The 18486-nt window shown below is 42.7% G+C and overlaps 1 protein-coding gene across 1 annotated transcript in view; it reads right to left on the bottom strand.

The window, feature by feature from the left end:
* LOC131064496 (uncharacterized) overlaps positions 1–17864 on the bottom strand; it is a 172092-nt gene extending 154228 nt beyond the window's left edge. The window contains exon 1 of the mRNA XM_057998649.2: positions 17470–17864. Coding sequence (XP_057854632.2) covers positions 17470–17603 — 134 coding nt within the window. The 5' untranslated portion in view covers positions 17604–17864. The remainder of the gene's footprint in view (positions 1–17469) is intronic.
* Between the last annotated feature and the right edge of the window lie 622 nt (positions 17865–18486).

Here is an 18486-nt window from a genome sequence, read left to right as displayed (position 1 = left end):
ATTGTTCTTCATTCCCCAATCAAGGAAGGTCACCTAGAAGAAGGGAACACATGTGTCTTTTGAGTCAACATGAGAGAGACCAAAAGAGATCTCAATGCTTTGCATCGTCCTCAAGTAGACAACACTAAGGACAACAAATAGAAGAATGAGAATAACACATAGAAGAAGTAACAAAAGAGAGGAGGAGAGAATTTGCCGTGCTAATGAAACTAGTCTAGCACGTCATCTACCCCCTGATCTTGCTGATCAATGTTTCGGGAAGGCAGGGAACACACTAGAGGAGGAACATCCAACACAACAGATGGAGCTATCACAAGATCCAAACAAGGGCTATGTTCATGTTCCAAGCCACGTTGTTCTTGTCTAGGAGCTAGGATAAGTGCTTTAGAAAATTCGTTAGATAGATGGTTATCAATATCAACAAGTTCATATTCACTATCAGAAGCAAGAGAAGTAACATTTTCATCTATATCATCATCAAGATTTATAAAAATAGGATCTTTAACTCGCACAGGATCAAGACCATCATGCATCTTATGTTTAGGAGATTTTGGCTCAATTTCTGGTTGAGGAGAAAATGGAATAATGCTTGTTGAAGGTATTTTGGGAGATTGCAAAGTTTGAGAAGCAGCTGCTTGAGCTCTAAGACGACGCTTTCGTCGGCGTTCACGTGCAGAACGATTTCGTCTAGTCTTAGTAGGAAGTGGAGAGGATTGAGGAGGAGGAATGTTGTCATCCTTATCACTTGGGTGTTTAGGTTGTGGTCTCTTAGGCTGGACAATAGGAGAAGAAGAAGGTCTCTTCTCTCTATAAAAGGAAGGAGGAGGAACTGCTCCATATAAAGGAGGAATATTTGGTTTAGGAAGGAGACCAAGTCCATCATGACGAGGAGGTATAGGTCTACTTTTAGAAAGTTTATTAGGCATAGACATAGTTACATCCATAGGGATGGGTTGGGAATCTTCTTGAGGAAAGACATTAGTTTTATCTTTCAAAGGAAGAACTTCCTTCTCAAGAATGATAGGAATATCAAGTTTGGGTGTTCTAGGTTCACTTAGAGATAGGATCATATCTGTTTTCCACTTTTGATAAGATTTGAACAGATGATCACTTCGCGGGGGAAGAGATTGGAATTGTTTAGGCCAGAAATAATCAATAGGAACGCTAGAAGTTCTTTCAGCTGGTTTAAAGAGACTATGATTGACAGTAACAACTTCACCATTATGAGGAAATTTCAAACACTTGTGAATAGGAGAAGCAATAGCTTTCATGGAAGATAGCCAAGGATAGCCAAGCTTCACACGAAATTGTTCGGACGATGGAATAATAGCAAAGTTCACATCAAGGGATTTGTTATGGACTTCAATAGGTAATATAATAGAACCAATTGCAGGAGAAGAAAATGCATCAAATAATTTCACAATCACATCTGTTTTGTCATAGATCACTTGATTCAATTGCAAAGTAAAAAGAAATTCTTCAGTAATAACATTAACCATGCACGAAGGATCAATAAGCACTCCACGGCAAGGTGTATTCTTGACTTTTGCAACTATGTATAAAGGACCATCAGGTGCCCTGACAGTTTCACTAGAATCAAATGTGATGGAAGGTTCTTTAGGGTTTTCTTGCTGCTCTACAAAGTTAATCACATTCGGAGTCATAGACACAAGACCATCAGATGAGAGAGAGGAATCATTAGTCTCAATCACATTAGAGGTATGAGAAGGTAATGGATCAGTAAAAATCTGAAGATTTTGGTTAGGAGGAGCTACAGATGTGTTGCCTTTATCATTCACTCCGGAAACAGAGATAGTATTATTATCAATCAAATCTTGAATTTTACCCTTCAAAGCAAAACATTTTTCAGTATCATGCCCAGGTTGACGATGAAATTGACAAAAAGATTTGTTATCAAAATAGGGTGAATTAATCTTTGTAGGATCTATTTGCCTTATAGGAGGGAGAGTAAGCACATTTTGTTCCAATAACTTATTCATAATACTATGCAATGATTTATTCAAAGGAGTAAACTTTCTTTCTTTCTTGAAAAACTTAGAAATAGAAGGCACACCTGATGCTGCATTCACATTGTTGTTGATGATGTTTTTATTGAATTTGATGGAATCTCTATTCGGTTTAAACTTCCCAAATGGTTGTTGACTACTATCACCCTTATCACTCGGAGCCATAGGATGTGATTGTTCCATTTGACTCACAGTCAGTTGAAAATTGTGAAGAGTTGCACACAACTATTGGAAAGAAGTAAACTCAGAAAACAGGAGTTTGTCTCGAATATCTTTTTGTAAATTAGAAATAAAGATTCTTTGAATATCATTGTCAGGCACTGGAAAAGAAATTTGGGCATACAAATGCTTATATCTACCAATGAAATCAGTCACTTTTTCTTTAACACCTTGTTTACAATGCATTAAATCAATCAAAGTAACTTTAGGACTTATATTGTTTTGAAATTGTTGAATGAAAGCATTTGCAAGTTGTTCAAAAGAAGTAATAGAATAAGAAGGCAACGAGCAATACCATTCTAGGGCTTTATCTCTTAATGTTCTAGTAAACAATTTTGCAAGCAACCTTTGGTCATAACCAAAATCAGTACATATTGTTTGAAAAGTCTTAACATGTGTTAGAGGATCACCTTTACCATTATAAAGCTCCAAATGCGGGATTTCAACATGTTTAGGAGGGATAGCTCGAACAATGTCAAGAGAAAGTGGGCTCGCAACATCAAATGTGGGCACACTAAACTTAGATTGATTCATAGAGGCAATTTGTTGCTGTAAAGAAGAGACAGTTTGTGCAAGATTGTTAATGGTCGCTTCAATCGAAGAATTCATATTAGATGTGTTAGATTGAGATGGAGGTGTTATGTTATTGAAAGAAGGTAGAGAGTAAGGTGGCGGGACACTATGATAGTTAGTCATAGGAGATGATTGGAAAGGAGGAACACTACAAAGAGGAATGGAATGGTTAAATGAGTTGCCCCCTTGTGTCATGTTCATTTGTGGAGATATAATAGGAACACTCATTGAAGGAATGAATGAAGAAGTCGGATTGAATGAAGGAAGAGGGTTAATTGAAGAAGAGGGATTGCCCCCATGACTAGTGATCATAGGCGGGATGTCTTGTATAGAAGTAGCCATTATGTTTGATGTAAAGGTAGGTATGCTAGCAATAGAAGTTGTCAGAGGAATAGAATGATTGACTTGAGTGGGAGGTTGTGTATATCCTAAAGTTTCAGCACAACTCTTCATAGGCATCACATTCGAATCCACAATGTGTGCAATACCACGCAAAATATCAATTCCATTCTTATCACTTTGAAGCATATGTTTTAGACCCTCAATTAAAGGAAGAGCTTGACTATCGGGGTATTCTTGAGACATCCATTGTCGAAAATCGTCAAATTGGTTATCCAATTTCGAAAGTTGTTCTACAGAAACCTCATGGAGAGCTTCTTCATCATTAGGAGGATTAGAGGAATTACCCGTGTCCTCGTTAAAAAGGCCATTCAAATTAGGTTCCATCTCCTCGGTAATTAAACCTCGGAAAGACTTAATTCTACGGCTTCGTCTAACGGGAATAGTGTAAGTAGGGCTTATTGTTGTAAAACTCATGCACTAGTGAGAGAGAGAAAATTTTGAATTTAGAGGTAGCAAATTTCAATAAAATCAACCAATCTCCCAGATTTAAGCTGTTAAATGCAATCATAACAATCTCCCGAAATTTCAGAAAAAATGTCCGGGACCGTGGCGCTCGGAGTGCACACGGTCCTTGCAACTTTTTTCGAAATTTGCAGGGATGAAAGTTATGATGATTTTAGAGCTAATCTGAAAAAATTGAGTGATTTTACGATCCGTAGATAGGCCAAATTAAAGTTGCAATCTCAAAATTGAACCCTACCAAGATTGTCGAAAAATGCAAAATTTGAATTTTGAAAAAGAGAGGGAAACTGAAATTTTGAATTTTATGATTTTAGAGGGAATGTCAAAAGCAATGCAAGTTTTGAAAATTAAAAATTGACTCAATTTCACGCAAAATTCAATTTTGAAAGCGGAAATTAAAGTTGTTGTAATTAAGCACTTAATTTCAAAAGTCACAAATTGCAAGAATTTGAATAAAGCACTGAAATTTTGAATGAATGCTAACACACTTTTCAGATTTAGGACAGTAAGAACACAATTTTGACACAAAATTTTAATTCCAATGATTTTTGAATGATTAGAAGCCCTAAACCAAGCAATCACAAGACCAACTTTGACTGTAATTTTGAAAGTGTTGTAATTGATAAAATCAGCCAAAATTCTGGATTTTAGCAGAAAAATACAATAAGATCTAGCTCCCGAAATTTCGGAAAAAATGTTGGGGACGATGGCGCTCGGAGTGCACACGGTCCTCGCAACTTTTTTCCAAATTTTCAGGGATGAAAGATATTATGATTTTATTGCGGAATCCAAAGTTACAGCTGATTTGGAGATGTTTTGATCAGTGAAATTGTCGGACAAAGATTGAATCAAGAGGGTTTCAAAAATTAGGGTTTTGACACTTAACCACTTAATTTTCAGAATTAAAGCACAAATATGAATTGATAATTTGCAATAGAAGGGCAGATCTGAAACAAGCAATAATAATTAAACATTTCGCAAGCTTAATTACTAAAAGGAAAATTTAGGGTTTTTATGCAATTAACCTCTAAAATTTGCAACAGATCAAACATGGAAATGCAATCAAGGAAGCCAATTTTCAGATCTAAGCATGAAAAATCAGAAAGGATGTTCACGTCGGGTTCACCAAAATGTAAAGCGGAAAAATCGAACCCTAGTTGCTCTCCCCTCTTCCCACTCCAAAGAGAGAGAAGGGAGGTCACTAGGGTTGGCGGTTTTCACTTAGGGGAGACTTTACATTCAAAAGAGAGGTTGAAACCCACAAGATCCAATCCCACACAATGCAAGATTGGATTCTAAATGAGTTTCAAGGGTTAAGACAGCAAGGCTACCCTCTTTTGTAAAGAATATGAATAGGAGGATTAAGCTGGGAATGCATAAAAAGTGAGAAAGATTCACTTATAAACTGAGATAGGGATATAGGATGAAACTGCGGACCTGGAATTAGCAGTAAAATGTCGATACGACGCTATCCTACAAATTTGAGCGAAAGTTGACGGGACGATGGCGCCCGATGTGCACACGGTCCTCCGAAAAATCCGCGAAACGAAGGGGGATCTGTTCGTCTCTGCACAAGGATTCCAGATCTTCAATTTCAGTCGCGTACCTGCAACCTTGTTGTAAGGATGTTTGTATCCTTATATGCGAAGGTATAGATGTTGTTGTATGTTGTATGTTGTATATGATCTCCTCTTCAATGGTTGAATCCTTGTCTTGAATGCAACACTTAGCCTTGAATGGAGACTTAGAATGATCAATTGCTTGAAGGAATGCTTGAATACTTGAATGTTTGAATATCGCTTCCGCTTTTTTTCCATCTATTCCAAAATGGGAGAGGAAATGTAGTTTATATACTTGCCAATTAGGGTTGATAGACTGATTTTACCGACCTTAGGCCGACCAGGAAATGTTATTTTCCAATTTGCAAACAAAAAAACCCGAAGCCCCATAGGAGACCGGGCCCAAAATAAGGCCAGGGACCAGGGCGCTAGGCGCCATGGTCCTGGGGGACCAGGGCGCTAGGCGCCATGGTCCTGGGGGACCAGGGCGCTTGGCGCTCTGGTCCCACCTCCCGGGACAGCAGGGTGCAAGGAGGGATCAGGCAAGGTGCTGGAAAAATGCAGTTTTTGATGTCGCAAACGAGTTTCGGGGTCTCCATTCAGGTTCCGTGTTGCGTCGCCATCGTGAAGACCCAAATGTGGTTGAAATTGCAAGTGTCGCAATTTTAGGACGCTACAAGTACCAAACAAGGTCCCAAGGAGACAGTACGGGCATACAGCCGGAGGCTGAAAGAACTGCTGGGTAAAATGGAAAGCCAACCCGTAGATGGGTTGAAGAAACGATGGTTCGCTGAAGGGTTGAAATCCTCCCTATGGAAGAAGATGAAAATTGTACCCCTGACGTCATATGACAACGCCTATAATAGGGCGATGGACCTCGAGAGCGAACACAAAACATCAAAGAAGAAGAAAAGTAATAAATACTCATCCGACGATGATGAGGACTCTGACGGGGAAAGCAGCAGCAGTGGCGAATCAAGCAAAAAGGTGCACGCGCTCCAAAAGGACATGGAACGAATGCTGAAAGAATTCAAAGCCATGAAGGGGAGTACAAGTAAGACTGAAGAAAACGACATGTGGTGTACGAACTGTAGGAGTGACGGACACACTAAGGGGTCCTGCCCCAAGAAGGCTTTCTGCGACATTTGTCAGATTGTCGGACATTTGACAAAGGAATGTCCCTACAATATGAAAACCAGGAGCCAACAAGTTCTCTTCACGCAAGAGCAACCGACCGCCGGAACTTCGCAAACCGCCAACAATAATGCATCATCTGGCAGATACTGGAACAACCGACGAGGGGGGAAGACCAATAATAACAATAATAATAGGGGTCGGATCCAATATGATGCGAAGGGACGACCAATGATCCAGTGTCGAGCCTGCAATCAATGGGGCCACTTTGCCAGGAATGCACCTTAGAAGAAACCCCACAAAAACTATGCAAATGGTGTGGGCCTGGAGACCACGATGATGGAACTTGCCCAAAGTCGGGAGTGAACCTGCTCAACATTGACAAGACGGAGGAACGGGTATTGGCAATCACACGGTCACAAGCAAAGAAGGCCACATACCCGGACCCCCGCACAGAGAAGCAACGGGCGCTGGAGGCGAAGGCTAAAGTGGCGAAGGAAATGTCGGCACAAGGGAACACTCAGGAAGCGGCAAGTACTTCCCGCTCTGAGGCTGAGGAAAATATCCTGAATCAAATGTTGCAGATTGAAGTACCTGTGAAGATGAAGGACCTCCTGGAAACAATGCCACAATTACGTACGGTGCAAGTAACCCCACAGAGTCTGGTGACCCGGAATATGGATGTTCCCAGCGGAACACCAACAGACCCATTGGTGCTGACACTATACAGTGGTCGGCACCAGGCGGTGGTAGAAATGGGAATACTTGGCACCATTTTGACTGACACCATTGTCGACGGCGGGTCGGGAGTGAATGTGCTTCCAGAAGAAACCTGGAAGAAGCTTGGCAAGCCGACACTATGGCCGTCAACCTTCAACTTACTGGGAGCAGATCAACATGGTATCAAACCTCTTGGAACGCTCATGGCGCAACAAGTGACCATCGGGACACAACCATTTGTCCTCGACTTCGTGGTGATTCCGCTCGCCAAGAAAGGATACGACGCCATTCTTGGTAGAGGGTGGTTGGTGGCGGCCATAGCGAATCACAACTGGAAGCGTAACACGCTGTCCATGGAGAAAGTCGAGCGAAAATTTATTATCGACCTGAAAACACAACTCGTGAGTGAAGAACTTGCGTCAAAACCGGAATCGAACGAGGGCAGAGTTGACGAAGGAAAGTACAGAAGGGAACCGGATGAGGAAGGCGTCCTGGGAATCCAAGGATGTTCGGAAGATGAGACCGATTCCCTTAATGGGCTCTTCCACTAGCAAATGGAAGACTACGAGTTGTTGTATGGGTGCAACATGTTGGAGGTTGACGAGGAGCCAGACAAAAATGAATTTCTGCCAGCGTAAGGGGAATACACGAAAGGGGATGCTCCTGTCAACGAAACACCAGCACATAGGTTTGACATGACGAAACCAATCCGGTACGAAGAGTCCGTAAAACCTACAAACCTCGGCACGGAAGCAGAGCCAAGGAACATCCTGGTTGGCGACGACTGGAATCCAGTCCTGAAAGCCGCCGTGTTTAAAATATTCATGGAATACAAGGATGTATTCGCCTAGACGTACAAGGACCTCAAAGGGCTGCCGCCAGAACTGTGCGTACATCAAATTTCACTCGTACCTAGGGTCATACCTGTACGGAAGAGGTCGTACAGAATGAATAAAAACTATGCTGCGAGAGTGAATGATGAAATCGAGCGTATGCTCGAAGCCGGGATTATTTTCAAAGTGCAGACCAGTGAGTGGGTATCGCCCATAGTGATATCCCTTAAAAAGGAGGCAAACCAGATCCGAATCCGCGTGGATTTCAGATGCCTTAACACAGTCACCATAAAGGACCCGTTTCCAATACCATTTATGGATAGCATCTTGGAGGAAGTGGCCGGTCATGAAATTTATTCATTTATGGATGGATTTTCTGGGTATAACTAGATATCCATTGCCGAAGGGGACAAATTAAAAACGACCTTCATAGTGGAAGATGGCATGTACGCGTATAACCGAATGTCGTTCAGGTTATGCAATGCGCCAACGACATTCCAACGGATAATCCTTCACATATTTGACAAGATGTCAGTAGAGAACTTCAGGGCGTTCCTTGACGACTGGTCCATCTACAGTAACCAGGGTGCACATTTGGCCGCACTTGGCGAATGCATGGAGAGATGCAGGCGAGCCCGCCTAGCACTCAATCCCAAAAAATGCAGATTCATGGTGCCTCAAGGGAAGCTATTAGGACACATAGTGTGTAAGGCTGGACTCAAGACTGACCCAGACAAGATTCGGGTGATAGTGGAAATGGAGGCATCGGTAGATGTCTCAGGAGTCAAATCCTTCCTAGGACACATAGGGTATTATAGGCAGTTTATCAAAAATTTTGCTCAAGTATCCTGCCCTCTAGACAACCTGACAAGGAGAGGTGAACGGTACGCATGGGGGACGGCTCAAGAAGAGGCCTTCCAAGAATTGAAGTCACGGTTGGTGGGTGTGCCAATCCTGACATATCCTGACTGGGACAAAGAGTTCCACGTACACGTTGACGCATCCAATTTCGCCATAGGGGACACATTGGCGCAGGTTGGCGATCATGAGCTAGATCACCCAGTCTACTTTGCAAGCAGACTCCTATCGAAGGCAGAGAAAAATTATAGCATCACAGAGAGGGAAGCCCTTGGGATGGTGTACTCCGTCTAGAAATTTTGACATTACTTACTGGCCACCCCGTTCACATTTTATGTGGACCACCAGGCGTTGATGTACCTGGTAAACAAGCCAATTATCCAAGGACAAATCAGTCGATGGCTGCTACTGCTTCAGGAGTTTACATTCAACATTATTGTAAGACCCGGGAAGAGCCATGTGATAGCTGACCAGCTATCAAGAATCCAGTCAGGAGAACCAGCCGAAGGAGTGAATGAAGATTTTCCAGGCGCTCACTTATTTTGCATCGTCGTTCTCCCCGCCTGGTACACAAGCGTGGGGGAATACTTGTCGACATCACGGTTTCCGAGGGAGATGCCACCAAGAGAAAGAAGGAAACTGGTATTGAAGAGCAGAACATTCCAACTTATTAATGGCCTCTTGTACAAAATGGGACCCGACCAGGTCCTACGGCAATGCATCCTGGAAGAGGAAATTCAAGGTGTCCTAAGGGAAGCACATGAAGGGCCCGCAAGTGGACACATGGGGCCCGACACCACGGCCAGGAAAGTTTTGTTGGTAGGACTGTGGTGGCCGACACTACATAATGACGCCAGAGAGTGGGTGACGAGCTACGATACATACCAACGGGTCAGACGACCATTGAAGAGGGGTTTTATGCCCCTCAACCCATCGAATGCCCACGAACTGTTTGAGAGATGGGTATTGGATTTCATCAGACCATTAAAACCAAGTAGAGCCCGACAGTGCAGATACATTGTAGTGGCGACAGAATACTTGACCAAGTGGGTCGAGGCACGGGCTTTGCCGGACAACTTAGCCGTCAATACAGCAAAACTTATCAATGAACAAATCATTACGCGGTATGGGATTCCAATCCAACTGACGAGTGACAGAGGAGGACATTTTGTAAATCATATAATCCGGTTGCTAACAACGGAGTTCAAAATCTTCCACTCCTTATCAAGCCCCTACTATCCGCGAGCGAACGGGCAAGCCGAAGCGACCAATAAAATAATCATGTCGGTGATTTATAAGTCTTGCAAAGTGGAGAAGGATGATTGGGAGGAGCGCCTACTATCGGTACTTTGGGCATACCGAACGACTTATAAGGTAACTACAGGACAGACTCCCTTCCAGCTAACGTATGGACAAGAAGCCGTGGTGCCAATTGAATTCATGGTGCCGAGTCTCCGAATCACCATCGACAATCGACTTGGCGACATGGAAAGCCTGAGAGAGAGACTGTACGCTTTGAACAAATTGGATGAGCGACGGATGATGGCTCAGTGGGCGACAGAAACGGCATAGCAAAGGCGGAAGAGTTGGCACGACAAGCATTTGCGAAGAATGCGGTTTACCCCAGGGCAACTTGTATTAAAGTTTAATGGGCGCAACGAGATCAAGACCCGAAAAATTCAAGATAAAGTGGTTGGGCCCTTTCAAAGTTCGCGAGGTCGGTGCGAACGGGGCGATCAAGCTGTGGACACTCGACGGGCACGAGGTGCAGCACACAGTGAATGGCTCTAAATTGAAGGTGTACCATGAGCAAGAAGGACCCAGCCAGCGGCACAAGTAAGAAACAATAAATTATAAAATAAAAATAAAAAACGGCCAACTAAAAGACAGAGATCCGTATGGATTCCACAAGTAAAGGAAATACCGTACGGTCAATAAATAACACTCCATGGATCTCAGAAGAAAAATCCCTATGGAAATTAGAGTACGAGGAGGAGTGCCAACAAAGGAAAGAATCCATACGTTTTATAGGCAGAGGCCCATACGTATCAAGGAAAAGCGAATTCCGTACGGAATCTGGTACAACGGGGAGACAAACCTTTCGTACGGAAATAAAAAAACAATGAAGGGAAAAGTCCGCACGAAATTAAAGTGGCAAGGAGGAACAAAACCATACGGAATTTTTTTGGCGACAGTGCCAAAGATTTCTGTACGGAAAGTGGAGAACTGAATTCCATACGGAATTCATACGCAAAGTCCGTACGACCTCCGCAAGTAACCAGATTTGGCGTGACAAATTTCGTACTAACCAAGGGGTTGCCAGAGTCAAGAAAAAGTCCGTACGGATTCAGGGGCGCCAAAGGAAAACAAATTTTTCGAGAAGTAAAATACTGGTCGTACGGACCATGGAAGCAAACTAAAAGTACCATTGAGACAAGGGGAATAAGAGATCGCAATCGGAAGAAAGAACATGTGAAGGTGCCCAAAAGAGGAAAGATATAAGTTTGAAAAAAAAAAATCATTTGATGGCATCTAGCACCAGGCAGTTGAAAAAACTGGATTGGAGGAGGAGACTACAGGATTCAGAGAAGACAACCAGGAAACCGTCTACAGACTGTCCTATGGATAAAGGGAAGGTTGTTGTACCGGATACAGGCAAGAAAGAAAGGCAGCCGAAAGTCACAGCAGACACAATCACTTTCAAGGGGTTGAACGGCAATGTGTGCAGGCAATGGTGGTTGGAGGTGCAGTCCCCAGATGACATTTTGGTGAAAACACAGTTAGGAAGGGCACGGGTGCATTGGGCCATTCAAATGCCGATATTTGCCATTCAGGATTTTGAGCCTTGCCTGCGCATGATGATAAAATCGTATAATGATGAGTTGCGCACCTCCTCGTTCAAGTACCAGCACATAGACGTTACCGTGTTTTTTGCTCCGGATGACTTTGCCAGGGTTTTTGGCATTCCTGACGAAGGGAAGAAGGTGGACAAGCATGCGATGATGATGTCCGCCGAGAGGAAAAATCAACTGCTACAACAAATATGTCGGGATAACCTAACCAGAGCAGAGTGGGACAGGATTACGGCACCCAAGGGGCGAGGACTGAAAAAAATCTTACATAGTACCTAGTGCATGGCAATGCTTGCTCAACTTGATGAAGAGTCATCTCACAGGAGCCAGTAGGGCCTCCGACACAGTCGTGCCGATGATTGCATTGATGAACGGGCTCCAGAATGGGACGGTGTACAACTAGGCTATTGGGCTATCAGACCGCATTCATGAGTTCCTCACACTAAAGCACAAGGCATTCTATATGCCCCACCACGCCATTGGGTTATTCCTGGATGCAGTCCGTATACAGGTGCCAGAAGAAAGGCAAGGGTGGCAGCCGCGGGACAACATTGACCCTACTCCGCCCTCCATTTTTTACTGGACTCATTTGGATACACACACAGGGGATGCACCATCCAGCATGAAGCGGAAGCCCCAGATTCAAGTAGTCTTTGCTAGCGAGTCGGATCCGGCCACTGAGAGTAGTTCAGGGGCGGAGTCGGAGGAGACATCTTCTCGATGTTCGAGTGGTGATATCGGATTTCGCCTCTCACACACGGAGGTACCGTATCCAGAGTTGGGTACGGAAGAAGGCGCAGGTGGTACGGTTGCCCTCGACCAAATACCAAAGGGGACGCAGGGACTGCCAGGAGGAAGAGCGGTCCGACCTACAGGTGTTCAGACAGGGAGGCTAGTATATGCACCCGCTATGTTGACTACAGATGGGACCATGACACCATTACCAACAACAGGAGTGACAATGGGAGCCATATCAGCAATCCCTGTGCCGAGGTTTGGCCAGCTGCATCCTCGTCCCTCCCTCGGGCAGATTTCACAGGTCCTTAGCAGCAGTGTAGTTCAGCCGAGGGACACAGCCCTTATTCAAACAGAGCCAGTAGATGGAGGTCGAGAGATCAGGTTAGATAGGGGTGACGTTGAGGGAGATGATACAGACTCATGGTTGGAGCAATACTCAGCGCAACCGAAAGCCCCAATAGGACCCCCGCCTGCCACACCTCACCGTCAGGAGGTGGTTGATTTAGAGGGCAATGACTCTCCTCATGAGATGGGTGCTCAGGGGGAACCTACGGACCTACTCCAACACATGGGTGGTGCGGAGGATACGGTGCCACAGGTAGACATTCCGATGCCTGGTTCTATAGAGAACCAGCCCACTGCCTTGACTCAGTTTTTGGCAGCAGTAGAGAGTGAGGCACGCAAACTTTTGGCCTTGACGGAGGAAGGGACCCTAGGGCAGCCAGTGTTGGAGGGTCTCCTGGCATTTGCTACCGGAGGAGTTGCTGAGGCGTTTTCAGCAGTGCTTTGTTGACAGAGGATGGCCTCGCATGGATCTTCCTGTGATGTTGGAGGAGTGGCAGCACCCTACACAAACTGGAGAGACTCAGGTGCAGAGCCTACTCAGGAGGATCGAGCAAGCCATACGGGATAGTCATTTGGAGCATCGTCGTGCTCAGCAGGAGGTAGATATCACTAGGGAGACACTAGAGTTGGAGTTGGCTCAGCAGAGAGCCCGGACAAGGAGTATGGAGGAGGAGTTGTCTCGTGTCCGCGCCGAGTTAGCAGCATCCTCAGCCACACGGGTGGCAGATAGGGCTTTGTTGGAGGCCAGTCTAAGTAGTATGAGGGCAGAGCTGAATAAGAAGCATACCGAGCTGATGGAGGTCGTATTCAGAGTGCAACAGTCTCGGGAGCGCCAGCTGGTGGCTGAGAGGGATCTTCGCCACTGCACAGAGCAGGTGTTGCACTCCGGGAGCAGTTGCCCTCTTCCTCATTCATGGGACCATCAGGGACGCCATCTCTACCCCAATCCCAGTAATTTGTTGTTTTGGGGTTTCAATTTTGCTTGTACATCATTCCCATTTTGGTTGTCTGTCGTCCAGAGACGACGTTTCTTTTTGGGGGGGATGATGTTGTCGGGTAATTAAGCATTAAGGTAAATTGTGTTAGCGTCGGCAGTTAACCCGTCGGTTGTCAGCATTTGGTACCGGGTAACTGACCAGACTCCTTTATATTGTATCTATTCCCAGTCTTTGGGTAGGCTATTGTAGTCGAACATATTGCTATCATTGTATGTACTAGCTTACCATGAATCAATAGAACACTGTGAGTTCCATATATTCTGTGTACTTCTGTCATTTATGCAATGTCTTAATCTGACACCCTACGGGGAAAACAAGTACACGAGCAGATTTAAAACTAGATTTCTTAGGCCAAGCAAGTACTTTTCCCTCAAAAAATGCAATTTGATAACCTTTATCTTCTAGAGCAGAAATGGAAATTAAGTTTTTTTTAATTCCAGGAACAAACAAGATGTCACTAAGGTGAAGTGAAATACCAAAGTCTAAATTTAAAGAAGTAGTGCCAGAACCTCTTACCGAATATCGAGCATCATCACCAATTACCACGTGAAGACTAGTATTCTTTTCTACTAAGTCTGAAAGATGATCATGGTAGCCTGTGATGTGTCTGGAAGCACCACTGTCAATCAGCCATGTATTACTGTCTGTAGGTATGCTGCTTGACAGGGCAGAGATGAATAAGAAATCATCATTTTGTTCTGAGACTTCATTTAGGTTGGCTTCTCTTTGAGTAGGATCATTCTGACATTCTTTAGCATAGTGACCAAATTTGTCACAGCTGAAACATCCAACACGAGAGATACCTCTTGGTTTCTTCCAAGAGTGCTAAGAACTAGGTGGTTTGAATTCTCTATTTCTCTTTGGATAATGCTTCTTCCAATTTCCACCTTTCTTGCATTGGGTTGCAAGCATGTGTTGGTCATCTACATGAGGACTTTTGGTTTGCCCTCTTGTGATAAGGTGAGACTCTTCTTGAATGCAATCGTTCTTAAGGCGATCAAGGGTAGGTAACTCAATTCTACCACTTATGGTTTGAATAAAAGACTCCCATGAGTGTGGTAAACCATTTAGGGCAATCATGACAAGGTCCTTGTCTTCCATGTTATGTCCAATTGAACCTAGCTGATTCTTTAGTTCTGAAATTCTCATAAAATAGGAAATAACAGAATCTTCTTTTGACATTTTGTTATTAAGTAGTTGCTGTCTTAAAGTAATTGCCCTACTGAGATTGTTAATTTCATAGGTACCTTGTAGATGACTGAACATTTCCCTTGCAATAGTGAATGAGGCAATAGAGGTGACTAGGAGGTCTTTAACTGAATCAATGAGAAGTTTTATGGCCTTGACAGCATTTTTTTTGAATTGCTTTAGCTCAGCTACATCCGTAGGTTCAATTAGCTCTTTCGCTTCTATGAAGTGAAGAAGATCTTCTTTCTCTAGAGCCAACATGATTCGAACCTTCCATGCAACAAATTGAGATTTCCATCAAGCCTATCTTCAACTTTCAACCCCATTGACCTGACCTATGAATGAGACAACAATCTGGAAATAAAGGAGTACTAAATTCTGAAATCTGAAAGTTGATCTAGCCTATAGCTCTGTTACCATGTTGAAACATGAACCAGCTAGGACTTGAACCTAGGACCTTCCATACCCTGCTGGAGTGCTCTACCACTAAGCTACTGGCCCCTCTTGGACTAGTCCATCGTCGGTCCAGGTGTGGCTTATTTCCAACAACAACACTAGGAAATAAAGCTCTAAGAGCATATTACATAGTCAACTACACTTTGCCCATTGTAGATCTTACAAGTGGTACTATTGGATCTCGGCCAATTCTTCATGCCATTACATATAACCATGCTATAGAGGTTGCAAAGGCCCAACAACTCTACCCCAAAGTGCAATACACTCCCATTCCCATCATGTGAAGTCATTTTCCAAAGACAATCCCCATTCTCCCCTCGCCATAAGGGGTTGTTGTCCTCTCATACATTGTTGCTCAACTAAATAGATTGATTGTTAGTTGTCCTAGGATTGTAGTCACCAATTAAGATTATTTCTCCTACATTGCTGAAAGCTGAAATAAATTTTTTCAACATGTCTTCATTATCTAGATTTCTATTCTTGTAGAATTTTGAGCTTTTTGGGGCAAGATAGCAAGCAACCAGCCAAATTGTAGCTTCGTTATCTGATATTTTCAGCCATATAAATTGCTTATTTGTGTCCTCTTTCTCCAATTTTACAAATACCATTCCACATTTCTTTTATTAGGACTGTTATCCCTCCATGCCCTTTACCTATTTCAGTCTATTCATTCCAAACGGAGATTTTATTGTATCCTTCAAAGTCTAGAACTCTGCATCCATCATGTTCATGTGTTCCCATAAGAAAATAATGGCTTTCCCCTCTACTATGGGCCCCAACCCCGGTCCTCTTCTCCATGGGTAACCTCTCCAATTCCAACTTGTCATGTCTATAAACTCTTGTGGGGCCCCAAATCCCTATTTCTTGTGTGTCCATCAATCGGTGATTTGAGCTTTCCCATTTTTTAGCCATGCCCATTTTCCTTCATCTCTTGCTGATTTCACTTTCTCCCATTCTTTCCTCCTTTCTTCTCGTTGTCCAAATGTCAAATATGAGTACCTCTAAGCATCCCCCTATTCTTTAGGATTGTGGATTTGTCCTCCAAGTTTCTTAAAGTAACTCTCACTCTTCCTTCTCCTATTTTCCTTCCAATCCTATTCACTTGTTGAATACAGCCTGTCCACTTCAGCTTGCCTTAGAAATCTCTTGCTAAGATATCCATTCTCTCCTCTCCAAAATCTATCAGCCCTTTGATGATGATATTTACCTCCTCGTATTGTTTGTCTTTTTCTTTTCTTATTTGTTTCTTGATTTGTTTTTCTATGATTTCCTTTTGCTCGATTGTCACTTTATTTACTACTTCAGTCCAAGATTTGGCTTTTTTATCTGCTCCTTCAATTTGTGTTATCTTATTACCATGTCTACCATTATTGATTGATATTCCTCCAACTGTGTTGTGCTATTTATTTTCATTAACCCTGAAATATCTTATTACAATGTATTTGAAAGGATTAGAACAAGCTGGTTGTTGAATGCTTGGCAAAATTCTAAATAGTCTTGCCCCTGCGCACCTAGAAAGATTTCTAGGTGCGCAGGGGCAAGACTATTTATCTTTCTAGGTGCGCAGGGGCAAGACTATTTAGAATTTTGCCAAGCATTCAACAACCAGCTTGTTCTAATCCTTTCTTTATCATCAGTATAATATACTTTCTATTTACGAAATACCCTTATTAAGTTTTGAACTGATCATCCTGATAAGCGTTGGCTAGCACTTGAGCCCTGACGCTTACTAGCTCAAACCCATAAAAAATAAAAATTATAAATTATAAATATAATAAAAAAATTCGATTGGGTGTAAGCATCCCTGTCTGTGTATTATTATTTCAAATATATATATATATATATATATATATATATATATATATATATATATATATATATATAATGCGCATTAATGTACATAAGTGAATCTTAACTGAAATCACATACATAAATATTTCGCTGCTGGCTACCATCGTCTAATCTCAATCATAATATGTAAGAGACATTCACTTTTCAATTGAAAATTTGCAGTAATTACTTCAATCCATAACTCCCAAACTCAGGCGCCAAGATGTTAGAACTTCGAATCCCATATTCTATTTTCAAATTTGTGAAGTACTCACCCGAAACTGAAGATGCGAAGATTTGGGCCAATTGCAACGACCACAGATTTGTCAAGGGGATGAACTGCAATAAGGGAGGGTGCTATCTCCTTCACACCTCCCTCTATCGACGGATCCATTTGACAGTCTTTCATTAGAGGGCTGACTAATTTTACAACTCTCTTTCAAAAAACCGCAAGAGTTCAATGACAAATCACGAGCCCTCGCAAGTATTTTGATGTCATATAACCCTCTCTAAAACCATGCGAATGATGCGAATGGATTCTCTAGTGTAATGGTGAAAATCGCCAATATTAGCCCTTTATAACCCTCTCTAAAACCATTAGAATGATGCGAATGGATTCCCTAGTGTAATGGTGAAAATCGCCAATACTAGCCCTTTCCCGTAAAGTTTTGGCCCCCTTGCCCTAGGAAAAGAAGGGGACAAATCACGAGCCCTCTCAAGTATTTTGATGTCATATAACCCTCTCTAAAACCATTAGAATGATGTGAATGGATTCTCTAGTGTAATGGTGAAAATCGCCAATATTAGTCCTTTATAACCCTCTCTAAAACCATTAGAATGATGCGAATGGATTCTCTAGTGTAATGGTGAAAATCGCCAATATTAGCCCTTTCTCGTAAAGTTTTGGCCCCCTTCGACCAGATTGCTCATGCAAGCCCTAGAAAAAGAAGGGGAAAAAACTAGAAAAGCCTTCACATTAGACCATCGTAACAACATCATAGAGCATCTAATTGTATTGTCAAGGTGCACCATCCTCTTAGGTTAGTGTTGTTCATTTGCATGTTTGTGTCTTGTTTTCAATATTTGGTTATTGGATGAGTGTTATAATTCATTTTGAGGTTGAGAAATTTGATCGTGAAGAACATTTGGATTAACAAAGATTTATAGGCACGAATTCAGGCATGACCTTATTTTCTAATCCATAGACCAACCAAAATTACACTTTTTATTTCATAATGTTAAAACTGATGAATAGAATTTTGTGAAGATATTACATCCCTCTTTATGACACT

Source organism: Cryptomeria japonica, chromosome 7 (genome assembly GCF_030272615.1).
Source record: "Cryptomeria japonica chromosome 7, Sugi_1.0, whole genome shotgun sequence".
Taxonomy (NCBI): Eukaryota; Viridiplantae; Streptophyta; class Pinopsida; order Cupressales; family Cupressaceae; genus Cryptomeria; species Cryptomeria japonica.
This window is presented reverse-complemented; position numbering and strand designations above follow the sequence as displayed.